We start from the raw sequence: 26,903 nt of genomic DNA, 5'->3' as shown, positions 1-26,903 counted from the left end.
TCTTTCTTGCTGTTCACCAGACCAGGAGCAACCCAGGATCTGGCTGTGATGAGCTGAAGGACAGGATGGACTCACTGTTTGCTGAAGCCATGGGGTGGTTGGACTTGGCTCCAAAAAGCCCTCAGGCTGTATGTGGGTTTGCAAGTTTGTGTGCTGCCCTCTTCTCTCTGGGTCGTGGTGCTGGGAGGGTGACATGGCATTTGCTTTTTGTAGAAGTGCCTACCTGGGGAAATGTTATTGCTCACCCAGTTTCTGTCTGCTGCACGGGAAGGAGGGGAGGAAACCAAGGTGATGACCTTCTGTGATCAGAGCATCTCAGCTTCTCTCCTCCCCTTGCAGATACAAACTCCAGGCCCTGTAATTCAGTCTGACTGCAGAACAAGCTCCTTCTCTCTTTCAGCTCTGTCTACAGAAAAAAAAGAAAACTAAGTTTGAGGCTTTTCTTGTCTCTTTTTGACCTAGAGACCAATGGTTCCAGTTCATCATCCATCTCTGCATGTGGGCATGATTCTTCATGGCTTTGGGTGTGCTTTGCACCCTGAAGGTGCTGAATCACACACCGGGGCCCCACTGTGCTCCGTGCAATCATGAGGACATTGCTGCCTTACTCCTACCTTGGTAGAAACAGAGCACCCAGGGAACGGTATCCCTGTGGACTGAATGCCAATCAAGTCTAGACCAGGGTCAACAGGTGTGAGTGGGAGCTCAGCAGCTTTAGTAGGGACTGGAGAATCCAAGTAATTCAATATTGGGAAGCTGCAGTCTAAGGGATTTGGGAAACCTTCTCAGGAGATTCAGCTGGGAAGACTGACCCACCAATGAGTCTGGTTCCTGATGGGATCAGCTCTGCAGCATCAGAGCCAGGAGGAAATTCTGTCTTCCCCTGTGCAAGTGCAGCAGAAGGCCTTGAAGATCATTAAGGAACTGGAGCATCTAACATGAGGAGAGGCTGAGAGAGCTAGGACTCTTCAGTCTGGAGAAGGCTCAGGAGGATCTTAACAGTGTACATACATACCTGATGGTAGGGAATGAATAAGACAGAGTCAGACTTCTCAGTGATGCCCAGTGACAGGAAAAGAGACAGTAAGCACAAATTTAAAAACAACAGGAAATTCCATTTATACATTAGAAAAGTCTTTTTTACCATGGAGATGGTCCAAACATTGGCAGAGGTTGCCAATGGAGTCTCCATTCCTGGAGATATTCAAAACCTGACTGAGCGTGGTGCTGGGCAACCCGCTGTAGCTGACCCTGCTTTGAGTGGGTGAGATGACCTCCAGAAGTTCCTTCTAACTATATTGATTTGACGATTCTGTGCTTAGGATCACTGGGAGTCCACTGGGGATCATCTCAGTCATAGGGCTTGAGGGTGCTCGTGGTCCTTCTGCAGGGAAGCACGGCAGCCCCTCTCTGCCCTTCAGGGTTGACTCACTGAGCAATCTGGGATTTGCACAGATTTTGTGCAGAGCTCACGTGGTGTTTAATTTCAGCCAGACCTATATATCATGCTAGGCTGATCCTTGTGCAAACCATCTCTCCATCTCCAAGGCCTGAAGCATCTCCAGGCACACAAGATCCTGGGTCAAGCAAGAGGCTGTCACCTCTTTCCACAGCAGAGGATTGTGGCATTTAGCAACCTTCATGCTCCTAGGAAACCTCCAGTTCAACTGGAAGCTGCTGTTGGGTTTTGCACATTATGAGAGAAGGAGATTAGAAAGTCCATGGGTTGCTAAGCTGTAGAGCCAGTGTTTGTGTTCAGCCACACTGAACCAAAAGCACCTTGAAACGCCACATCCAAGTGTGCACCTGAAAGGGAAACACCTACTGCAGCATCTGAGGAGCTGCCTGAATGAATCCTTCAATCCCTGAGGGATTCATCTGCGTTAATGGGAAGAGAAGCTGAGTCAAACCAGAAGTGTGTTTCGCAGAGGGATGCTGTCCTGACACATGCCTTTCCAGATGTGGCACCATCGTTGTTGCCATGGGTCCAAGGCAGTAGGGTCTAACGGGCTGCACCGCTCTTCTGTGCCAGGACAGGCTGCTCTTTTGATGAGTACACAGGGCTTCCCTCTATTAAAATGGCAAACCACAGAGTCTGAATTTACAAATTCTTTCCTGGTGATGGGGAAATCACAGCTTACTGGCAGCTCTGCTCTCAAGAAAGGTCTCTGAGCATCTGACACCCTCTACCCTATGCTAATTTCTGCCAAGCAGGCTATGATTTCCATTCTTTCATTTCTACATAATACCAACTGACTCCTTTTTTTTGTACACTGCAGATTCATCCAAGGGTAGAAAGGGCAGCTTGGTCCTCAAATGGACCAAACACACTGTCTCTGGCCCCTCAGAGCAGGATCACTAAGAGCTGATTTTGCAGATATCCCTGTCACCAACAGGCAGGATAGATGCGTCCCTGCTGCTGGACACTTCCTCGGTGCTACAAAACAGGAGTGAAACCGTGTTCGCTGCTCCTCTCCCACCCCTGCCTGCACTCAGTGATGCTGAGAAGCCCTTGGTGTCTGTCAGCTTGCCTCCCTCTAGTGCTTATCCCAAGCTCCTGCAACGCCTGCGGCTCAGAGATGATTAGTCCTCTCCCTTGGGTTTGATCCCTGCCCACTTCGTGTCTGAATGAAGCTCAGGTTGTTTTTCAGGTGCACAGTGCTGGCTGGGTTTGGTGAGAATACCAGGAGGTGCTTATGAAGCAGAGGTTCCTTTTCCTCCCCATGACGGGTGGTAAAGCACTGGCCCAGGTTGGCCAGAGAGGTGGTGGATGAACCATCCCTGGAGACATCCCAGGCCAGGCTGGACAGGGCTCTGAGCAACCTGAGCTGGTGAAGGTGTCCCTGCTCATGGCAGGGGTGGCACTGGGTGAGCTTCGAGGGTCCTTTCCAACCCAAATCATTCTGTGAATCTATGATTCCGTGGGCACAGTCAATACAAGTACTCATGTGCAAAGTTCAGGAGGAACATGTTATTCTGGGTACAGCCAGCCTGAAAAACTGGGAAGTGTGTGGGAAGAAGCAAAACTTGCTTTTTCTTTCCCCTCTTCAAATTAAACATGATAACAAAGGAGAAAAATTTGTTTCACCTCTTTGTCACTCCCATCCAGCTGGGCATGACATTCCAAACTGGATGCATCAGGAGAAAATATTAAAAAAAAATAAAATATTGTTTCACATGAAGCTTGCTGGACACCCTGCTATGTAAGTGCTTTCTTGTTCAGGCTGTAAGTGGGAGTGGGAAGAAGACAGGGCAGCCTGGCAGGAGCCAGGCAGAGGAAAAGCAGTGATGTCCCAGATCCATAGAATCTGTTTTTCTCCTGTCCCACAGGAAATCTGTGATGATCCACATCTCTTCGTGGATGGGATCAGCTCCCATGACTTACACCAGGGCCAGGTTGGGAACTGCTGGTTTGTGGCTGCCTGCTCCTCACTGGCGTCCCGGGAGTCTCTGTGGCAGAAGGTAAGTGGTTTTCACAGGGGAAAGCCTGTTTTCAACACCTTGGCTATGCGTTGTGTTTGGCCAGCTCAAAACCTGGTTATCTGGGGATAACTCAGGTCCTGGAAAACTGTTCATGTGCAAAAACCTCCAGTAAAGAACTATCATCTTTCAAGGGGAATTAACCATCATGACTGCAGTCACATCCAACTCAAGCCAAACCCTTGGCCAGTCTCTCTAAGGAGACCAAGTGGATCAAGTCCTGTCCTGCCCTGTCCTCCAGATATTGAATCTGACCCTCTCCAGTCGAAAAGAACCCAAAAAAACAAGAAGAAGAACAAAATTCAGGTTGGTCAGCTATAATGTTTGGCCTTGTTTCCCTAGTTCCCATGGTGTTCCCTCTCTTTGGATGCTCATAGAACCATAGAATAGTTTGTGTTACAAAGGACCTTCAAAGCTCATCCAGTGCCACCCCTGCCATGAGCAGGGACATCTTCACCAGCTCAGGTTGCTCAGAGCCCCGTCCAGCCTGGCCTGGGATGTCTCCAGGGATGGTTCATCCACCACCTCTCTGGCCAACCTGGGCCAGGCTCTCACCACCCTCAGTGTAAAAAATTTCTTCCTCATGTCTGGCCTGGATCTCCCCTCATTTAGTTTAAAACCATCACCCCTTGTCCTATTGCAACAGGCCTTGCTCAAAAGCCTGTCCCCATCTTTCTTATTGGCCTCTTCTAAATAGGGAAAGGCCACAATAAGGTCTCCTGGAGCCTTCTCTTCTCCAGGCTGAACAGTGTGTGCCCACCTTGGCAATGAGACACCTTGCACTGGGGTAGGTGGATGATTTGAGGGTATTGGTATCTCTCCCAAGCCACTGCTTCCCCAAAGCATCCATGCCTGGCATGTTTCATGGCTGGATTGCACCATGTAGCAGTGCTCCTTGGAGTGTGGAGTCCAAAGGGACTGTGTTGTGAGCCAGAAAGCCACCAAGGAGCCGCACCAGAGCCAGGTGTGTAAAAGACACGTAGATGAGTTTCTTAGGGACATGCTTTAGTGGCAATGTTAGGTTAACTGTTGGTCTCAATGATCTTGAGTGTCTTTTCCAACCAAAATTACTCTATGATTCTAAGGGGCTTCAACCCAGGGAGGAACCACAGAGGTACAAGGGGCAAGAAGGTGTTCAGTGCCACATCTTCCAACAGTCTGTGCCCATCTCCACCACGTTCTTGGCTACAGAAGAAGTCAGTCCCATGAAAGCCAAGGCAGGGGAGCTCCTGATGGTGGTACAGGCATGCCTCATTGTAGGACAAGAGACCAGCAAGTTGCAAGCTCCTTTTCCTACATTTTACTGCAAAAGGCAGCCACAAAAGACCTACAGCGTTTGCAGACAGCATCACTTGCTTCACCTACAGCCTCCTATTGCAACGGAACCGAAAGGGGCACCTCCAACCTTTGTCTCTACTCTGTGTGCTGTTGTACTTCCACTCTCTGCTACCTTTGGGTTTTGTGATCATAGAATCATAGAATCATTTTGGTTGGAACAGACCCTCAAGATCATTGAGTCCAACCATTAACCTAATACTGGCACTAAACAGTGTCCCTAAAACCTCATCTGTGATCATGATCACTAAGCTCATGAATTTGTGTTTGTTGCAGCATCCCCATTTTCTGCTAAAACCAAGCTTTTTCATGCTGTTGGAACTGGATAGCTGTTGCTGGCTCCTGGATAAGCAGTAAGGTTTCCTCCCATTGTGCCTGTGTGTCTACAGGTGTGGTGCAAGGGGTTGTTTAGCTTGTTCCTCTGCATTGATGTCTCCCAAGGGCAAGCGGTAGAGTTATCTTCTCTCCTCACCATTCACTTCCAGCCCTGCCCTGGGAAATGCCAGCTGAGCAGAAGCTGGGTCCCTTCGGACACCTCATTATTTCAGTTTGCCAACAGCGTTGCTTTTCCTCCCTTGGCAGTTTGGCTGTGGGTGTTTGTGACTTCTCATTTTCCATGCCCTTGACTCTCAGAGGCTCTCCTTTACCTGCCTCCTCTTTCTTTCAGAAAGGTTTGTTTTGTGGCCAAAGCAAAAGCTGCAGCCCTCTCCCCAAGCCTTCCCTCCCAATTTGCTGTGGCATTCACTGCAGGGCTCTGATCAGACATGCTTCAACACACCCCTGATTTTGGAGACTGACCTGGACGGGACCTTTGCTCTCCTTTGGCAAGGTGTTTTGAGGGCTTATGGTGAACTACAAGGAGTAAGTGTTGCTATAAACTGCAGCAGCAACTTTTAAAGCAAAGTGGGAGACATCATGTGCACAGATTAATCCCGTGATCCAAAGAGACATCAGCTCTGCTGGATGTGGTGGAATTAGAGCATGGTCATAGAATCATAGAATGTCCTGAGCTGGAAGGGACCCACAAGGATCATCGAGTCCAACTCCTGTCCCTGCACAGGACAACCCCACAGTTCACACCGTGTGTCTGAGGACATTGTCCAGTCTCTTCTTGAACACTGTCAGGCTTGGGGCTGTGACACCTCCCTGGGGAGCCTGTTCCAGTGTCCAGCACCTCTGGGTGAAGAACCTTTTCCTGTGGTCCTTGCTGAAGATCTCAGAGCCTTTCATTGGCCCAGAAATAATGGACCTCTTGGTCCTTGGTACAGTTGCACGTGCAATTGTAATAACATTCCTGAAGATACTGGTTTCTCCTTGGCCTTCAGGAATCTCCACACATAGGACTCAATGCCTGCAGGACAAATCTCTACTCCTGACTGGTCACTATGCTGATGTAAGCAACAGCTGAAAGGACAGACAAGGCAGTCTGTTCCACAGGCTGCCCGGAGAGGTTGTGGAGTCTCCTTCTCTGGAGACATTCAAACCCACCTGGACACCTTCCTGTGTGATCTGCTCTGGTGACCCTGCGTTAGCAGGTGGCTTGGAGTAGATGATCTCCAGAGGTCCCTTCCAACCCAAACCATTCTGTGATTCTGTGAAATGAGGGACATGGACCAGACTCTGAAGCCAAGTGATTCACACAGCCCTGCATCTCCACCACTTAGCCTTGTCTCCTTCCCACTCTGTTGCTTCCAGAGCACAGAGCCATCTTGGGTGGCATGCCATGAGCAGATGGCTCTGAGGGCACTGACCTCCCGAAGTCCATTTTGCATAGGTCTTCTACAACCTGGAGTTAGTTATTGCTTCCTGAGGGGACCCTGAAGGCTGATCTGTATCTCAGCAGGGCAAGGAAGGAACACCACATGGTTCCTGAGGGCTGTACCTCACTGCTGTCCAGCCATCATCAGGTGCAAGGTCATTGCTTCTTCTACTGCAATCGCCTATGGGGATAGAAGAAACAAGGTAGTCCAAGCAAGGTCTATGTGACATTGTCACATGTAGCTCAGCTCAAAAAGGTGTCCAGGGTTATCTGAAGGTATTTTTAACTTTTAAAACCCAAGGGTTTGATCAACAGTTGTTGATAAAGATGTTTCAAAGCTAGTGAACACATGAGGCAAGAGCACAGAGGACAGCCAGAAGGGTCAGGTTTCCTCCGGCATCTCTTTTATCCCTTCAAATGTGTCTGTGTAGCTCTTCGTTTTCTTGAATCTGTCCTCAGGGTCTTTAGGAGTAACATCAGACTGGTTTACATGACTCCCCACAATGTCTAAAGCTTTATGCTGAAACCCTTGCACTCTCCAGTTGTCCAAACCAGTGACTACATCCCAAAGATACCATAGCACACTTGCAGGAGTCTGACTGTTTCCATGGTTTACCTAAAACTGTGGCTATGACTTAGCTGTTGTGTCATGAGGCCACTTGGCAGAAGGGTTCATGGCTTGGCACGGCACCTCACTTCAGGGTCTGCAACCTCATGGAGCCATCTAGTACCTTGCAAAGAGAAACACATTCACCACTGTCCCCCATTATCCCATCCACTGTCTGGACAACTCACCAGCACAGCACTGGTGCTCTGGATTTAATCATGCACAGCAATTGCTGAGGAATGAGGGGTTCCAGGTTGGGCATGATGCTCTTGTTGGTGTTCATGTGGGCTCAGAACATCCGTATGGTGCCTGGAAAGAGGTTGTTTGGGTTGTTTGTTCAGAAAAGGAAACAGGATCCTGAAGAACAAGTTGATTATGAGTCAAACATGTACCACTGCAGAGATGGGGGCCAAACTAACATGAGTGCAACCAGCAGAGCGAGGGAAAATATTCTTTCCGTCTGTCTGGCACTTGTTAATCCCAATCTGGTCACTGTTTTGGAGTCCCCAGAAGAAGACAGTGGGAGACTGAAGCAAGCCTGATGGCAGCCACCAAAATGGTCTGGAGTACAGGGGGTGCAAGGAGAGGCTGAGGGCGCTGGGTTTGTGTGGCCAGGAGGAATGGAGGTGAAGGGGGAGCTTATTGCTGTCTGTAGGTACCTAATGAGAGGTTGTGGACAAAATGGATCCAGAATTCTGCTGGGGATACACAGTCGCAGGACAAAAGACAAAAGAACAAGCTCCAGCTTATCTTCAACATGAACATGATCAGATACTGGAACAGGGGCTCAAAGAGGCTGTGGGATCTCCATCCATGGAGATACAGAATCACAGAATCACAGAATGTCAGGGATTGGAAGGGACCTCGAAAGCTCATCCAGTGCAATCCCCCCATGGAGCCGAAACACCCAGATGAGGTTACACAGGAAGGTGTCCAGGCGGGTTGGAATGTCTGCAGAGAAGGAGACTCCACAACCTCCCTGGGCAGCCTGGGCCAGGCTCTGCCACCCTCACCAGGAACAAGTTTCTTCTCAAATTTAAGTGGAACCTCTTGTGTTCCAGTTTGTACCCATTACCCCTTGTCCTATCACTGGTTGTCACCGAGAAGAGCCTGGCTCCATCCTCCTGACACTCACCCTTTATATATTTGTAAACATTAATGAGGTCACCCCTCAGTCTCCTCTTGTCCAGCTCCAGAGCCCCAGCTCCCTCAGCCTTTCCTCACACGGGAGATGCTCCACTCCCTTCAGCATCTTTGTTGCCCTGCACTGGATTCAAAGATGGACCAGGCAAAGCCCCGAGCAACCTGATTTAACCTTAAAATAACATCCGCTTAGAGCAGTGGGCTGGATCAGATCCCTCCAGAGTCTCCTTCCAACCTGAATTATCCTGATCCTACACTCAGAGAAAGCCACTGCCACCCAGACCTGCCAGGTGACATCCCCAGCTGCACGCCTTCGTTTTGGGATAATGAGCCGAGCCACGGTTGTCAGGGAGGTTGCCAGGGAAGCTGACATCAGACATCCCTTCCCTATAGATTATCGTACACAGCAGCACCATCAGTTTCTCATCTGCAAATGAGACGAGAGGGCAACCACAGGAAGCTCCGGAGGGTCTTTTGCGTCACTGGCTGGGTTGCCTAGCACCGCTGGGACCGTGGAGAGGGGGCACCAATACTGGGGTCTTGGTGGCTTTTTGCCTCTGTGTGTCCTGTTTGAGAGCCCAAACATTGCTGAGGACATAGCAGAGGAGCAGCTGAGGCAATGGCAGCCGAGGCAGAGATGCTGGAGCTGCCCTTCATCCACGATGACCAGCTCACCCGCTGCATGCGGCTGCGATTCCAGAGCCTGCAGCAGAAAAATGTGAGGCCCCAGGATGGCGAGAAGCTGCTGCGACCCAACGAGCACATCTACCGAGTGGATTTCATTCGGCAGCACAACCTGCGCTTCCTCCGCTGGGACATCCAGCTAGAGAGACCTGGGAAGGTAACAGTGACCGGCACCTCCCAGCACTGGACTCCCGATCTCACCCACCTTATGAACCGGCAGCTGCTGGAGCCGGTGGGCATCTTCTGGAAGAAACCAGGGGCCAAGGAGGTGGAGTGCAATGAGGCAGATGCCCAGGAATTTGGGGAGCGGATAGCGGAGTTAGCCCGGATCCGCAAGGTGATGTATTTCCTCTTCACTTTCACCGATGGCCTCGAACCAGCTCAGCTGAAGTGCTCTGTTGTTTTTAAAGCCTGATCCCCTCTTCCTCAGCCCTTCTTGCTCCAGCTGTGCTTTTGTCTTCATTTTTCTTGCTCTCAGTTCAGTTCTTGGTTCATTTTTTATGTGATTTTTGTTTTTTTATGAGGAACAGCATCATGAAAATGTGGAGGACAGACAGATGCTTCTGGAGCCCCTTAGCCCTGTGAAATATTCCCCTAACATGTTGTCCTCTGTCTGAATGATGGGAAGGAGTGGGTCATGAGCTTGCTACTGTATTTGCCTAGAATATAATACTGCATGCTTGCAGATTCAGCAGGGATTCACCAGGTCTGACCTGTGCAGCGCCTTGCTGGCTTGGAAATAAGAGGCTGACCTAAGCCCTCCAACTGTGGCAACTACATACGAAAAGCCTAATGGAAAAATAAGAAATCGCCACACTAGAAACAGGAGAGACAACCTGGAGAGAGCCCTGGCTTCCAGTTTCCGTCCTAGCCATTAAAAGGGGAGGGCTTGTTTGCAGTGGGGCGCTTCTCCTGGCAAGGATACTGAGTGCTTGCAGGCTGCAGTGATTCCCGCTGCAACAGTGGCTGCTTGGTGTCCCTGAAGACCAGCCCCATGAAGTTTGAGCTCACCTTGCCGTGAAGCTGAAGCACATTTGGACATGGCGTCTTCTGCAGGTTGCAAACCCACTGGACAAACTGGTGCAGGGAGGTTGGACTGCTCTTTTCCTGACAGCTGTCACCGTTTCTTGCTGGGGGTCACTGTGGGGAGGTGTGTTCCAGCAAGATGCTCACCTTGTGCTGCCTGGAGGTTGTTGGTCCTAAGGTGGGTTGGCGCAGGCGTGTGTGCAGAGGGGGCGAGCGAGCCGGCAGCTCGGAGCAGGCTGTAGGTCTGAGCCAGCATTGCGTCTCCTGCAGCAAAAACGATTTGTGCATTGTTGCGACCTTAAAGCACCCACTGATATATTTACTCTGAAGCATCTGTAGAGAGTCACGAGGCTGCAGAGCACTTTGCGAACCACAGAGCAGGAACCTGCCGCTGTCCCCAAAAAGCAGTATCTCCTACCCTCTACAAATGCTGAGGCAGGAAGCACTGTCTGGGTGGTCACGGGAGCAGAGCGGGGAGATGGTACCTTTGCAAGTTTAGGAGCAGGAGAATGTTTTGTGCCTGGCTTGCCCCATGACTGTGAATAAACTACTAACTTTGGACATTCTCTTTTCCTGTATCAAAAAGTGGAGGGGACTTTGGTGAAGCTTCTTGAGGCCCACAGATGGAAATGTCCTTTGAAAGAGTCCAGTATTATTACAATTGGTCCTTTGCTAAGATTGCACCCAAATGTGGGTGAGCGCTCCTCAAGGTACAGCCTGAGATTTGTCTGAGATGTGTAAGGAGAGGGCAGTGATGGGAAAGCCAGGACAAGGTGGCTTTTTACCCATGGCCTGCTAACTTACGTGGACCACCCCCACAAGATGTCTAACCTTGTTGGACTCCCCACAAGAGTCCAACCTCTTCTTCAAAGCCCTCAGAGATGCAGAATCCATGCCCTGCCCACAACAATAGTGTATAAAATGATATGCACATGCTATACCAGGCAGAGAGGAGAAGGAAAGCAAGAAGATCAGCTACTGGCTGGAGTGATAATTGGAGCTTTGAGTCTTACACACAACCAAAGCTCAGCAGCCACCAAATCATACAGACATGTCATGGGCATTGTTGGGGAACTTGGTGTTTTTGTTTAAACCCCAAGAAATACTGGACTCAGTGAGGAGACATAAAAGTGGATGCATCCCAGCTTGGCCGTAGCATGGACCCACTGTGGGCCAAACCCACTTCTAGGGTTCTAGAAGACTTTTCCATAGGAGATGTCTCCTTGTAGAAGCATAGAATCACAAAATAATTAGCGTTGGAAGGGACCTTCCAAGCTCATCCAGTGCAACCCCTGCCATGAGCAGGGACATCTTCACCAGCTCAGGTTGCTCAGAGCCCCGTCCAGCCTGGCCTGGGATGTCTCCAGGGATGGGGGGCATCCACTACCTCTCTGGGCATATTTGTATCATACATCCCACATTAGACCTGATAACAGGAGCTGCTGCCAACATCCAAAGGGGTTTTTGCATACCAGGTCTTACAATATGCCATTGCTACATTGCTGGTTGCTGAGGTAGAGTTCTTGCTGCAGATACCTCACCGGGAATTGATGTACCACAGTAAATAAAAGCCTAGTCAACTGGGTTTCCCTTAAGGACTGAGACTGTGAGTGTTTTCTTCATGCTCTTTCTGGAAGCAGCCCCGATCCTGCATGGTGTAAATCAGCACCCACCAATTTTCAGGTCCCTGTTGGTATTTTTGAGCACCTCTTTCTCCTGTAAAAAGTAAAATGAACATTTGCCTCCTTGTCTCTTGGTGTGAAAGGCTTAATGAAGCATTTAGCAGTTTGTGTGGTTTGAGGAGAGGTTTGAAGCTGGGCAAAGGAGGGGAAATGGGCAGATCATCAACTGGACCCTTCTTCCATCAGAGCTGGGGGTGGGAGGTGAATGGGGCAGCGTGATCTTTCTCTGCTGCAGGGCAGATGAGCCTCTTTATACCAGTCACTGAAAATCTCCCTACACGGTTTCAGCATCCCATAAAGGCTTTGAGATACACCACTCCATCCCATCTCTCAGGGGAATTTAATCCTGATTTGGTTCGGGATATTGGCACAGCTGGGTCCCTCTCTCCCTTTTCTGTTCTCAGCTGAAGAGCCCCTGCTTGGCAGAATCAGCATCTACCAATTCCTACTTCTAATTGGGAACATTTCTTCAGGGTCACAAGTGCCTTTTCTCTTAACTAACCACTCCTAAGAAAAAAGAGAAAAGCCCTAAACCAGCTTAGGGAAATGTTATAAATTAGATCTGGAACCTGGTGTTTCTGGGCTTCCAATTTACCTGTCTCTGAACCCTCTCACTGTAAATTTGTCCTACTAAAGGTTGTTACAGTTCCAGGTTTAGGAGCTCCTAAGAAAAAGCAGCACACTTGGGTGAATGAAGAGATTTGGTCTCCACAGTTGGGTGAATGAAGAGATCTGGTCTCCATTGCCTCAGCATCACACAGCCAAGTCGAGTCCAGGACTCTGGGATGGGTGGTCCATGACATGCTCTCCAGCATCCACTGAGGAGGGATGAAGATGTCTGAGGAGGTTTCCTGGGAGTGGGTGAGAGCTGTAGACCTCAATCTCATGTTGGTCTCCTGGAGGTATCTGGGATCCAGCTACTGCTGGGGTTTGTAGATGTGCCCCAGGTTAATCCTTTAGGTAATACACAATGTCAGGTCACAAGCAGGGGTTGTGCTGTATGCCTTGAAGTATTATATCCTGATAGGCACCATATCCAGAGCTGCCACCTCTCCCCCACAGCCAGGAGAGTCACAGACACCTTGGCCAGGGGCTGAAGCAACTGGAGGGAGGCTTGACCTGGGTGGGATGCTGTGGTGTGGGAGGACCTGGCGGAGAAGAAGCTGATGTTTGAGCTCACACCTTGCTCTTTGGCAGGTTGAGGGCAGTTTGGGCTCTGGAGATAGGGTTCCCCTCATTTCCCCTTGGGCCATTGTAGAAACACAACCAGTCCTTGCTCCTGGATCCTGCTCTGCATTAAGGCTGACCACTTCTGCTACCTTCATAGAATCACAGAAATGTCCTGAGTTGGAAGGGACCCACAAGGATCATCAAGTCCAGCTCCTGTCCCTGCACAGGACAACCCCACAGTTCACACCGTGTGTCTGAGGACACTGTCCAGTCTCTTCTTGAACACTGTCAGGCTTGGGGCTGTGACACCTCCCTGGGGAGCCTGTTCAGTGTCCAGCACCCTCTGGGTGAAGAACCTTTTCATAATGTCCAACCTAAACCTCCCCTGGCACATCTTCCTGACATTCGCTTGGGTTCTTCAGTGGCAGAGGATGTTTTCAGAGCTGTCCCCAAATGAAGGGTCAGAGGAGGATGTTGGGGGACCAATATCTTCCGCCACCACTGACAGCAATGGCAAATCTCTGAACCAGACGGCTGGAAGCTGTCACTACCAGCTCTGTCTGACAAGCTGCCTCTAATCAATGCTATAATCATTTCTAAGCCCACATTAATAGTGAGTTGATTAGCACACCAGTCCTCTATGACAATTCATTAGGATGAGCTCCAGTCGGGAGGGAATCGATGGGGACTGATGGAGGGCTGTCTGACCTTCCCTGGCGCTGTCCCAAAGGAAGTCTGAGGCATCGTTGTTAACACTCTTGGAAAATGCCAAACCCTCCAAGAGCAGCTCTTTTTCACAGCTCTGTCTGCTCTATTTCGATTGATCCAGATAACTCAAGAGACCAAGTATGCTTGTGAGGCTTATGGTATCATTAATATTTCAGTGCAGGCACAATAAAAGCCCTGAGCTGGATCATTGCTGGTAGCTAATGGAGTTGGGGGATCTCCAGAGAGAGGGGGTTCTCTGCAGGGTTATGGTTTCATGGCAGCAGCCAAAAAAAAGGCACAAGGCTCCAGCAGCTGCACAAGGGCCAAGGCACAGTGCAGGGGGTCTCACCATGACCTGAGGCTTCCTAAAGAGCCTATTCCAATGTGATGTAGCTGAGTCCTGTCCTAACCCACCCCAACACTCACAGCCATCTCCACAGGACGGTGATTATTTCATGTATTGGAACATAATTATCCCATGGGCCTACTGGGGTTTTTCCTCCCTTAGGTCATGATGCTTTGGGAGCAGGTAAGTAAAGAAGAAAAGGTGTGGACAGTTGGTTGTGTTACTGCAGCTGAATTGGTCAATACTTGTCAGCTATCAACAACATTAAATATGGAATCATAGAATCACAGAATGATTTGGGTTAGAAGGGAACTGCAAAGCTCATCCAGTGCCACCCCTGCCATGAGCAGGGACATCTTCACCAGCTCAGGTTGCTCAGAGCCCCGTCCAGCCTGGCCTGGGATGTCTCCAGGGATGGTTCATCCACCACCTCTCTGGCCAACCTGGGACAGGCTCTCACCATCCTCAGTGTAAAGAATTTCTTCCTCATGTCTGTCCTGAATCTCCCCACTTTCAGTTTAAAACCTTCACCCCTTGTCCTATCATGACAGGCCCTGCTAAAACTCTGTCCCCATTTTCCTTACAGGTCCCTTTTAAGAACTGAAAGGCCACACTAAGGTCTCCCTGGAGCCTTCTCTGGCCTCACAGCCCACCGAGGCCATGAAGTAAAACCATGTTGCCTTCACTCTCAACAAAAACTAAGCTGTGGTGGGACGGCTTCTTGCTGTGTGCCTCTATGACCTTGTTCTAAATAAAATACAGATCCTCCTAGTTGTAGCATCTGTGCATGGCTGTGCCCATTTCTGTCCCAGCAGTTGGGTGGATTTTCCATCCAGAGCGAAGCTAGTGGTGCCCACAGCCATGAAGGCCTACAGACTTTGGTAGTTACCCTTTGCTTGCGCCTTGTCCTGCTGGCAGTGCAGATGGCAGTGACACCAAACCTGCACTCCCTCAGTCCCTCAGCTGCTCCAGGGTTTCTTTCACCCCAGGCCCTCTTTTCCTTCTCCTAGCAGGTCACCTCCCTGTGCTTGCTTGAATTGCTATGGTAGCTCTTGACAGGGAAGAACAGAGAACTTGTGAGGTTGGGGATCTCACTTTTCACACTTTTCATACTGGACACTGGAGTGTCCAGTCCCTGTTTATTACCCCCAGGTAGATGAAGACAACACTTGCTTTTTAGGCAGTCAAGTCACACCAGAATCAAATAAGAGGATCAAAGAAGGTGCCCTCTCTTAGTGGTACCCTACTGACACTAAAATGAACAAAATGTGATCATGAAAATAACCACCCCTGGTCACACTAAGGAATCTTCTGTTCCAATGGCCTGTCTATAGCAGTAGATGGCAGCAGATGTCCAGGGTAGAATTATAAAAAAGAGGACAGAATCTTTGACTTCATCTTCCAAGGCACAATGAAGTATAAACTATTCCAGTACATGTTAATCTGTCTGTTTTGGAGGAAACAGGTCCAAAATCTCTCCCCAACAGGCTGTAACAAGTCCATCCCCATCATATTCTTCCTTGTCTTTGATATTGTCTGCATTAGTTCCAGGGTGAGAGTCAAACCCAGCAAAAAAGGGACCAACCTGGGTGCATGTGTCTTCTGTCTCACAGGTCATCCCGGACTGGAAGGAGCAGGAGTGGAACCCTGAGAAACCTGAGAGCTACGTGGGGATCTTCCACTTCCAGTTCTGGCGTTTTGGTCAGTGGTTGGACGTGGTGATAGATGACCGCCTGCCCACGCTCCACAACCAGCTCATCTACTGCCACTCCAACTCCAGGAACGAGTTCTGGTGTGCCTTGGTGGAGAAGGCTTATGCCAAGTAGGTACTAATGCAGTTGCAGAACAAACTGGGGCGTGTGCACCCTGTTTTTCCCCTCTGTTCATTCATCAGTTGGTTTGCACCAGTGAAAACAAGAGCTTTTGTGGAGTGGAGTAGAACTTAACAGACAGAAACTATAAGAAAAAAAACTCCTTCTCTAGCCTTAATTTACCCTCAGAGCAAAATATCCTCCAACTCTATGTTTGTTTTAGTAACATCTATCTTAGGGATTTCAAGTTCCCTTTACTTTGTCCTGTTACAACGAGTGCTCCAGGCTGCACGGGTCTTATTTTTTCATCCCAGTTTTCTGTCCTCACCCACTGAAAGTTTTATTACAAATCTCTGTTTTCCAGGCTGCCCTAAGAACTATCCCAGATCCCTTAAAATGTCAAGCCGGTGTTGTTGTGCCATCCCTGTCACCTTCTTTCAGGTTGTCAGGTTGTTATGAGGCCCTGGATGGAGGTAACACAGCTGATGCCCTGGTAGACTTTACTGGTGGAGTCTCTGAACCTATTGACCTGACCGAAGGGGACTACATCACTGATGAAGCCAAGCGAAATGTCCTCTTTGAGCGCGTGTTGAAGGTGCACAACCGGGGAGGCCTCATCAGCTGCTCCATCAAAGTAAGTGATGTTGCCTATATGGTCATGGTGTCATGGGAATAGGCATTTTAGGATGCTGTCATCTTACACTGTTGGGGATTTCTAAATTAGATCAGATGAATTATGGCCAAGGGTTCCCACTTCTTCCTATGAACGGCGAAGAAAGTCAAGACTGGATGCCAAATCTCTTTATTCCTCATTGCTCTGTCCAAGAGCCCAGGTTCATCCCACCACCCTTTAAATGTTAGGAGAGGATTCACTTCCAGAGAAAGGTGTTTTGGTGCCTGCATGTGGACGTATCTACAAACATTGGGTGCCAGACGTCTCAGGTAGGATGAGCTTCATTGGTTGACAGGTTGAGCTCAGAGACCTCATGCAGCAGATGAAGACCAGAAAGGAACTAACACCTAAAATGGCATCTGATACATCTCCCAAGGCAACTGGGTCTCTCCCTGAGCATTAGTGCTCTCCTTTTCAGTTCAGAGCAACCTGGAGGGAGCCTGAGCTCTCTTTTTTCCCAGTCCCTGCAAAGACAGTCACATCGCCCTGGTACAAGTGCTGTTTATGTCTCCTTGCCCAGGCCACGTCAGCAGCTGACATGGAGGCCCGCCTGGCCTGTGGGCTGGTGAAGGGTCACGCGTATGCAGTGACGGACGTGCGGAAGGTCCGCCTGGGCCACGGCCTGCTGTCCTTCTTCAAGTCGGAGAAGCTGGACATGATCCGCATGCGCAACCCGTGGGGCGAGCGGGAGTGGAACGGCCCTTGGAGCGACACGTGAGTTAGGATGGGCAGCAGCAGCAGCAGCTTTGGTGGGAAAAGATGGGTTGGAGTAAGCCTTGAGCATGAGGCAATTTGGCTACAACCACACCCGTAAGATAATATTGCATGGGCAGTTGTGAGATGCTGCTTCAACTCATGTCCTAAACCTACTGTTTCACTAGGGTAGATTGATTCCTTTCCTTAGGGTCCCTGGAGGACAGCAGGAGGTTGGCTGAGCTTGGCAGACCTTCTCATTAAGGCTCTGGTGGGTGTTATGAAGAAATCATCAGCATGTTCACACTAGTGAAGGATGGTTATAGCTCACCTTCCCACTCCCACTCTTGTTCCAGCAAAAATAGCACCCAACAGAATCAACCTCTGCCACCCCTGACTGTTGTGGTGTCTGTGGATGGGATGAAGAATCAATGGGTGGTGTAACCAGATTATTTTGCCAGAGTCCATTTAGTTATTTTCACTGATAGGGTTGTGATTGTACTGGCCAAACAAAACCTTGCCAAGCTGGATTCAGCTCCCCTGGTAAAGAAGGAAGTTGAAGCTCCAAGCTGCATTTTCCCCATAGTTGGAAGATGACTTAACCACTAGAGCAGTGAGGGAACTGGTTGTATGGCTGGAGCTTTATACAGGCCTTGTGCCCTAGACAGATCTTGTCAAGGTCAACTAGCCTCTTGATTTCTTGTATGTCCCCTTGCCTTCACTGTAATGATCATGTACTCTTCCCACAGCTCTGAGGAGTGGCAGAAAGTGAGTAAAAGTGAGAGAGAAAAGATGGGGATGACGGTGGAAGATGATGGAGAGTTCTGGTGAGTCCCTCCTGAGGTCGTCACCACAGGCCATGCCCACAAAGTCCTCCCACCCATGAAGCATGTGAGTCATTTCCATGCATGCAGCTATCCAGAGCAAACAGCCTTCTAAGCCCTAGGATATTTAGTAAAGCCTCCTCCTTGAGCCCATGGCTATTGGCTTTGGGTGGCCATGACCCTAGGATTACAAGGGTCCAAACCATTTCACCAGGGTGCTGGGAACCTGTTATGAATATGCTGAACCTAACAGCGCCAGCAGGTGTGTTTCAATACAGCGTATAATCAAATAGTCGTAGAATAGTTTGGGTTGAAAGGACCTTCAAAGCTTACCTAGTCCAATCCCCTGCCTTGAGCAGGGACATCTTCACCCAGATCAGGTTGCACAGAGCACCATCCCCATCTGTGGAGGAAGGGCCACTGCTCTGCTTCTCTCACTCCAAAATGCAGAGCTCTATTGTTTAAACTGAAGAAGAAATATTTCCTGCATGCATGGAGAAAGGTATCTCCATCTCTTTTGTTATTCATCAGCTACCAGAAGCTACCCACAGGTAATCAAGAAAACCCCTGCAGCACGTAGTGTTCAGGGGAATCATAGAATGTCCCAAGCTGGAAGGGACCCACAAGGATCATCGAGTCCAACTCCTGTCCCTGCACAGGACAACCCCACAGTTCACACCATGTGTCTGAGGACGTTGTCCAGTCTCTTCTTGAACACTGTCAGTCTTGGGGCCGTGACACCTCCCTGGGGTGTCCAGCATCCTCTGGGTGAAGAACCTTTTCCTCATGTCCAACCTGAACCTCCCCTGGCACATCTTCCTGCCATTCTATGAATGAAGCAGCATAACCCAGCTCTGTCCTTTCCTGACTTAGGATGACCTTTGAAGATTTCTGCAAATACTTCACGGACATCATCAAGTGTCGTCTCATCAACACATCCTACCTGAGCATCCACAAGACCTGGGAGGAGGCAGTGCTACGTGGGGCATGGACCAGAAACAGTGACCCCTTGAAGAACCGCTGTGGAGGCTGTATCAACCACAAGGACACCTTTTTGCAGAACCCCCAAGTGAGTCATGGAGCAGAGAACCTTCTGGAGCCTTTACATGTGCTTGCAAGGGTTTAAATTTAATACAGGGTACCTAGAAGGATAAAATGGTTCTGTTGACCATATCTCTCTATCAGGGAAACTATGTCTAAGTGTAGATCACCTTGGCACAAGCAAACTGCCAACCGTGCTGCAGGGTAGCAGGGTTAGCTAGTGCCAAACAAGGCTAGGAACCATTTCCAACAATTTGGATGTCTGAATGATCAAATTCCAGTTCCTTTGCCCAAACTTTGGCACTGCTATATTTACCCAGACAGATCTAGTCTGTAGGGTCATTTCCTTCTATAGTAGCTTGGCTTTCAGTAAAGGTTCTGCTCTGAAGTTCGTCTCCTGGAACAAGCTCTTCTGTCCTGTTCTGCTCTGAACTGGGATTCTCAGTAACATTGTGACAAGTTCTTGTGAGTCCTTCACCTAACAAGCAGGTGAAGGATGGTCAGTTCTATTGCAGGAGTTGTCATTAATGATGTGGAGGAGTTGAGCTCTGTATTAGCCTTCACCTTAGGTCTCTGAACATCAGTTCCTCCTTCTATGCCCCATAGGGGGACTTGTGGCAGAGTGCAAGGGGTGAAAGTCCCTGGTATGAGACTACATCTGGACTCCCTGGATTCCACTGAGTAATTCAAAGACTAGATTTGCCAGTTGTTTTCTAAGAAGAGCCAAAAAGGTCTCTGACTCGGCAAGATGATGCCAGTTCCCAAGAGGAGTGTGTATGGGCTCTCAGTACTGGTACTGAAGCCAGGTTGTCCCTGCAGTAAGGCAGATGAGGAGAAGCTGAGGTTAATTCTACTGTGTGTCCACCCCCACCCATACCCAATGACCCTGTCTTAGTAGAATTTGTCCCTTACCTTCCTCCTTTTGCTTCTAGTACGTATTTGATGTGAAGAAGACAGAAGATGAAGTGCTGATCTCCATACAGCAGAAGCCAAAAAGGACCAGTCGCAAAGAAGGCAAAGGAGAGAACTTGGCCATAGGCTTTGATATCCATAAGGTAGACCATGGATCCTGCATGTTGGCCTGAGTACACCTCGTAAATTTGTTAGTGCTGGAGGGGTACATCAGTCCTGCATGAGCATTGGTATTGTTCATTTAATCATAGAATGTCCTAAGTTGAACAGCACGCCCAAGGATCATCGAGTCCAACTCCTGTCCTTGCACAGGACAACCCCACAGTTCACACCATGTGTCTGAGGACATTGTCCAGTCTCTTCTTGAACACTGTCAGTCTTGGGGCTGTGACACCTCCCTGGGGAGTCTGTTCCAGTGCTTCAGCACCCTCTGGGTGAAGAACCTTTTCCTAATGTCCAAACTAAACCTCCCATGGCACATCTTCCTGACATTCCCTCAGGTTCTGTTGTTGGTTGCCTTCAGCACAATCTAACCCCATCTAGACATGATGAGAGATTTCAGAGATGAACAGTGACAGCATAGACCTTGCTGGAAGCCATGGTTGGTGTGCTGTCTCTGAACGCTGGAATCCAATAGACTGATTCCTGTGTGTTCCTTGCTGGGCTCTCCATATCAAGCTGGGATACAGCAGATAATGAGTCCCTGAGCCAACGGAGTTGGGAGAGCCATGTCCATGCTTGTTTTCCATCCAACCCAGTTGGGATCATTTTGCTGGTTCTCTTAACACCAGCTCTCCCAGCACTGTGGGATCAGTCCTTGCCTCCCAAGGTGGACACCAACATGTTGTCCCTCAGTGCTGTCCTGCTGACCATCCTGCTGTGGTCCTTGTCCAGGTGGAGCTGAACAGGAACTACCGGATGCACACCCTGCAGCAGAAGGTGGCCAGCTCCATCTACATCAACTCCCGCAGTGTCTTCCTGAGGACGGACCTGAAGGAAGGCCGCTATGTCATCGTCCCCACCACTTTTGACCCCGGTCATGTAGGAGAATTCCTTCTCAGGGTTTTCACGGATGTGCCTTCAGATTGCCGGTAAGGAGAAGGAGCAGCGACGAGGAGGAGCTGGTTGTTTGGAGAGAGGCCTGTGCTTTAGATATGTGGTTTTCCTGATTAAATTGGTCATAGCTTTGTCTGGAGCTGGTATTTAGCTATTTTTCAAGGGTGGTCAAGAGACAGGGCATCGTTACAGATCTTACCACAGTGTCACCGAGGCACTTTAGAAGTCAATTCAGGCAGGCAACAAGCTCCAAACAGACTGTATTCTAACCAGAATTGCTGAACAGAAACCACCTACAAATGGGGTTTATTCAAAATTATTCAACACTTCGATAACATTATACAACACAGGTTTGGATACCAGTTAGGAGTTCCATTACTACACAACTGACTCAAATCTCAAGGGGATCAGATCCAAAAACTCTAGAGTGATGATTCAAAACATGTATCTTCCCACTCTGTGTCAAAGTGAAGACTCTCAAGGGTACGCAGATCACTTACCAGGTCGGTAAGGTGCCTCAGTTCCTGGGGTATGTTCCTTAGATGGCCAGTCTAAGGAGGAGAGTCTTCAACTGCATACTTGCTGGTTCAAGGAACACCAACTCAATGAGGGTCTCCAGAGGGCTGCATTTATACCCTAGTTGAATCTGAGCTGTGTTCACTTATGGTGGTTGTCCAGAAACTTCTCTCAACCAAGGTGTCTTATTGGTCAAAGGCCCTGTCTGTTGACCAAGGGGTGTATGCATGACCATAGTAGCCCATGAGCTCAGAAGTTTCTGTTGCTTTTGGGCGGCAGGGTGGGGGAATGCATCTGCCACACACATACATGTAGAGAAGCTCCCACTCTGCTTCTCGGCATGATGTGGAAGAGCATCCGAAACCCAGGTTGAGGATATCAGCATGGGGAACACAGTCTGACAGTGCACAGTCCTTCCATCCTGCTAGAGCAATCTCTCTGGCCTGCCCATGGGGTACAGTTGGGCACCTCTCAAAGCCCATGTGTTTTTCCCTTCAGAGAGCTGACGCTGGATGAGCCACCACACACCTGCTGGAGTGGGATGTGTGGTTACCCACAAGTGGTGTCCCAGATCCACGTCCTCGCCGCAGCTGGGCTCAAGAATCAGGACTCCCAAGGAGGTACTGGGCTTTCCCTGCCTGTTGTCTACTCCTGAAGGAGGTGGAAGGTGGATATTTCAGTGGGAAAAGGGGGAGCTGGTTTCATGAGGTGAGAGGTTGCTGGGATTTGTTATGTCCTCAGATATTTTTTCAGTGAACATGCCTGATTCAGACACCAGAGGAGAAAAAAGTCCATGGAGAATCAAACTCACTTCTTGCTGTGGACATGATCTGGGAGATATTATATTTAGTCTGTTGTCTAAGATCCTTGGGAGATCCTCCCAAAACTTCCTCAAAGCCCTTAGCAGTGGTCCTATAACAATCCAGACTTTCATCCTGAGTATGAGCAACTGTAAAAGTCAGGAATTGTATTGAAGGCTTTTTAGTAGTGAGGTGCGGAAGTGACCTTACAACCCTTGGGGTTGTAGGGAAGGTATGTATTTTACAACATTGGACACACAGGGAATCACTTCACCCAAGATGTGTGTATTTTACAGTAGTTGTGAGCTTGGTTAAATGCAGTAAAGTGTTACATATTCATGAAAGTTTTAGGAACGCCTATACATATTCATAACCTGTCCCCAAGAAGGTGGTTCTTATTACAATGAGTTCCAGGAGACCATTTCCATAGTCTCCACCTCTGGCTCCTCCTGGTTGCAGCTGCGCAGTGATCGTGAACCCGGGTTCTCTTTCTCTGTACATGGTCACCTTTGGTCCAGTGTGATGAGTTGGTTAGGTCTCAGTCTGCTGAGTTGGTTAGAACTGGCGTATCTCCTGTCCTGTGCCCAAGTTTCTGTTATGTAGTTCAGCCAAGGATGCACCAAGGATGCACCCAAGGATTATTATCTTTGCAAGATGTCAGTGAAATCCTGTTTCTCGTACATTAGGTTACACAAAACTAAGCAAAGCTGGGCAATAGTGATGTGGGTTAAAGGGTTAGCTCTAAGTGTCATTAAGTGTTAGTTAGTTAATTATTATTGAAGTGTTAATTATTTTTTTAAGTGTTAATTAGTTAATTGTCAATTCCCTGTATCAGTAGGAAGGACAGAGAAACAATGGAACAGGCTGATGTGTTAGGGTAGTCTTCCTCACCAGAGGCTGGATGAATGTCTGTTTGTAGAGGGTGGGTCCAACTTAGCTCATTTTGGGGTGATGTGGATCAAAGACCTCTCCCTCTGTTTCCTGTAAGTCCTGCTCCATGCTTGGCTCCTAGGAGCCCTCTGAGATGACCTCAGTTACCACCAGCAGAGTGCAATGTGTGTCTCCGTTCTTGGTCCTTTAAAGGTTCATCTTCATGGTCCTACCATGCTCTGATGCAATTTTGGTGCCCAACACTTCTCTTGCATGAAAGGCAGCAGCAGCACCACAACTCACCATGTCCTGCAACCTTGCAGAAATTTCTGGAAAGAGCCCCATGTTCAGTCCTCCTGGGACATCTGGACCAAGAAACCCAGGGGTCATGATGGCTGGTAGTGGGAAGTTGTTGAAGTAAGGATCAAAGATAAGTGAATGACTTTCCAGCATAGGAGCAGACCAGGTCCTAGCCTTTCTCCCCCATTTCCTGAGCCAAAGATGTGTGTTGAATGTGGCAATGTTTAGCCAGGCACTTACAAGCCAAATTTAAAGTATAAAAATCAAAAACTTAGAATTTGAAAATCTCAATTAAAAGCTTATATAAAATACTTGTATTATTTTTTTCACCTAAGCATTATTTTCAGGGCTGCATATCACTAGAGCCCTGAAAGTAATGAGCAGGATCCTTCTTTAGGAAAAGGACTAGCCCAATTTACTCATTTATCACATGCTACAAAGACAGTTTTCTATCTTGTCTGGTGTTTAGGGACGTAATTCTACCCTAGGTAGGCTGTTTTTTCTTGGATTACCCACAACAGCTCAGTGTATCTGCAGGGAAATTTGTAGCCAAAAATCTCTGAACTGTTCAGAGAAAGAAGAAGATTTATCTTTCCTTCAGACATACATGTGGATTCTGGAGCCATAAAACATTTCTTCAACAAAAGGCCACTGGGAATGGCTTTTGCCAGCTGTTTTCCAGGTGTTCAGCTCCCACCATCAACAGCTCATATATTTGGTGCTTTCCAGTGCAATGGCATCCCTTACATCTCCCACTCCAGGCCTTTCACACTACTTTGGAAATAGTGATTTACAAACAGGAATTTGGCTCCGGCTGATGGAATATGAGGATTTAATACGACATCCCAAAAGACAAGGGTTTGTTGTTGGAAAAACAGCTGTGAAATCCAGCAGCTGTATCTCACCAGGGGAGCCAGGTTCTTCCAAACAGAATGGTAGCAAGGAGGTGGTCTGGCAATCAAAGACATGGTTCCAAAATCCCTGGACCTCAGTGGAGCTGGTTTGCTCCTTCTCATTTCCACATTTCCTTGGACAATAAAACTCATCCACTTGCCCTGCTGTTTCCACCATAGCCACTAAAGCCAAGAAAATGTGTTCTGGCACTTAAATTTCCATTGAAATAGCTCATTCTCTACTGAAATTCCCAAAATAAACACTTGTTTTGTAAGGGGAAAATGTTCACTAATAAGGGAGTCTTTCCCTCTCCTGGAAGCTCAGCTGGTGGGCTGGTAATCTGTGAATTTAGTGACTTTACTCTCTATCTTTGTGTCCTGCTTGTTCCCCATGACTGTCTTGATCCAGCTGGGATATTACAATTACTTTCCTTTCCCACTTTCTCCTCCACTTCCCACTCCTTACTCCTGGTTGCCCCTCAATGTTCAATCTTTCTCTTCTACACGTCTCTCACTCCCACCCGTGATCCTTTCTGACATTTTGATCTTCTCCTCGAATTGTTACCCATAGCAAATACTCTTAAGAACCATCTTCACCTCTTTAAAAGCCTTTTATTTCCATCCTAAGGCTCCCCATTCTGTTACTGGTTCCTCACCAAACCTGCCCAGTGACCAAATGATCTCATTTTTGGATCTCAACAATGAGCACATCTTGGCCCTTAATTTTAGCTTAGCATTATGCCATCTCTTGTCACTCTGATCACCCAGCATTTTTTCTTACCCCACCATTAGTCTTGGTACTGACAGCCCTGCAGCATTTGAGTCTCACTCAGTCTAGGAGGAATTTGAGGTGTGATGATGATTTGTGCACAGGGCTGAAAAGCACAGTCCCTGTTAAGATAGCTAGTTATCAGCGTAGAGCAAAACCAAGATTGTCCTGGTTGGGAAGTATATGAACTTTCTTTCACCCTGCTTTCAGTGGAGCAAATCCTGAAAGGGAGAGGTGAGCAGGTCCATGTCCTCCATGACAGATCTATCTCAAAGGCTGGGAGGTCCAATGAGGGTGGTAAAGTACTGGAACAGGTTGACCAGGGAGGTGGTAGATGCTCTGTCCTGGAAATATTCAAGACCAGGCTGGACAGGTCACTGAGCAACCTGATCTGGGTGAAGATGTCCCTGCTCATGGCAGGAGTTGGACTAGATGAGCTTTGAAGGTCCCTTCAAACCCAAACTGTTCTATGATTTGGAGTGATGAAGGAGGATGTATATAGAATGTATGGTTGAGGAAGAGGTGGCCATTTAGTGGCAGTCCATCACCACCTCTTGCTCAGGGACAATGTCACCTTAGAAGTAAGCCTAAGCCCTTCAGCTAAGCTTCGTGGACATCATCAGGGGTGTGATGAACTCTTGGGCAGATGTCCATTTCCTCTGGTGGGGTATGGAGAAAAAGTGCTGCATGACACCCCTGGAAAAGGGCTCTGAGGACTTACAGGAGCTACAACAAAGCAAAACTTCCTTTTCTCTCCACAGGAACTGACCCTTATGTGATCATAAAGTGTGAAGGGCAAAAGGTCCGATCTCCAGTGAAGAAGAACACAGTGTCTCCAGAATTTGACATAAAAGGACTCTTCTACCGCAAGAAGCCAGGACAACCCATCATTGTTCAGGTACCCAGCAGGCAAACAGTGAGCTGAGGGATGGAGACCCTCTCTCACTTGGACCCTACCACCTGCTCTCTCCTCACACTGTCCAAAGCGGGTCTGTTCCCCAAGGCTGAGCATCATCAATTCACATAGCTCAACCACTCACCACCACGGCTGAGCTGTTACAACTGGTGAATACATGTCCTTTACTCCTCACAGTTAAAGAGTGAAGCCTCCCAACACCTCAACAACCTCTGCTCCAGCTCTGGAAGTGTTCAAGGCCAGGCTGGATGGGGCTTTGAGCATCCTGGTCTGGTGGAAGGTGTCCCTGCCTATGGTTGGAAGCAGATGGTCTTTAAGGTCCCTTCCAACCCAAACCATTCTATGACAATGACTAAACCCCTTCTCCTGCCATGTGCATGAAGGTTGGCTGCATCCCTCAAAGAGCTGCTATCGTGTCTGTTTTTTTTTCCCCAGATCTGGAACCACAACTTAATAAGCGACGAGTTCTTGGGCCAAGTGGTGCTCAAGGGGGATCCCAGTGACCGGCAGTCAGTGCACACCCTGCACCTCCAGGACAAGGGCAACAGGAGATCAAACGACCTCCCTGGAACCATCGCTCTGAGGCTGCTCAGCAGTAACACCCTCACCAACGTCTAAGTACTCAAGGACTCTTCTTCTGGTGCCACATATGTGTATATATACATGCACACGTACATACATATACATAGATACACACACAGCGCCTACCCACCGTCCGCAAAGCGTATAGGAACCACGCATGCATTCCACTCAAAGGAGCCAATCTTGTGTGTTCAATGTTAAAAAAATATGGTGCCTTTTTGGGGAACCGCAACGATCCTTCCGCTGGCGTCCTCTACAGCCCCCCATCGCCACCGTGTGCCCCCTGGGATCGCTGCGGGCACACTGT

At 48.7% G+C, this 26,903-nt stretch overlaps 2 protein-coding genes across 2 annotated transcripts in view; both read left to right on the top strand.

Moving 5' to 3' along the window:
- CAPN5 (calpain 5) overlaps positions 1–26,632 on the top strand; it is a gene marked incomplete at both ends in the record, with an annotated part of 41,047 nt that extends 14,415 nt beyond the window's left edge. Inside the window, 11 exons of the mRNA XM_080363488.1 lie at positions 3,331–3,462; positions 15,554–15,762; positions 16,193–16,385; positions 16,945–17,138; positions 17,867–17,944; positions 18,815–19,010; positions 19,915–20,037; positions 20,789–20,985; positions 21,965–22,086; positions 25,860–25,996; positions 26,450–26,632. Coding sequence (XP_080219614.1) covers positions 3,331–3,462; positions 15,554–15,762; positions 16,193–16,385; positions 16,945–17,138; positions 17,867–17,944; positions 18,815–19,010; positions 19,915–20,037; positions 20,789–20,985; positions 21,965–22,086; positions 25,860–25,996; positions 26,450–26,632 — 1,764 coding nt within the window. The remainder of the gene's footprint in view (positions 1–3,330; positions 3,463–15,553; positions 15,763–16,192; positions 16,386–16,944; positions 17,139–17,866; positions 17,945–18,814; positions 19,011–19,914; positions 20,038–20,788; positions 20,986–21,964; positions 22,087–25,859; positions 25,997–26,449) is intronic.
- OMP (olfactory marker protein) lies at positions 8,944–9,705 on the top strand (the record flags this gene model as incomplete). Its single annotated transcript, XM_080363479.1, has 1 exon — positions 8,944–9,705. One exon carries the CDS (start codon positions 8,944–8,946, stop codon positions 9,421–9,423), a length of 480 nt encoding a protein of 159 aa, XP_080219605.1. The 3' UTR covers positions 9,424–9,705.
- Positions 26,633–26,903: the final 271 nt, after the last annotated feature.

This window comes from Nesoenas mayeri (genome assembly GCF_963082525.1).
Source record: "Nesoenas mayeri genome assembly, chromosome: 1".
Lineage (NCBI taxonomy): Eukaryota > Metazoa > Chordata > Aves > Columbiformes > Columbidae > Nesoenas > Nesoenas mayeri.
This window is presented reverse-complemented; position numbering and strand designations above follow the sequence as displayed.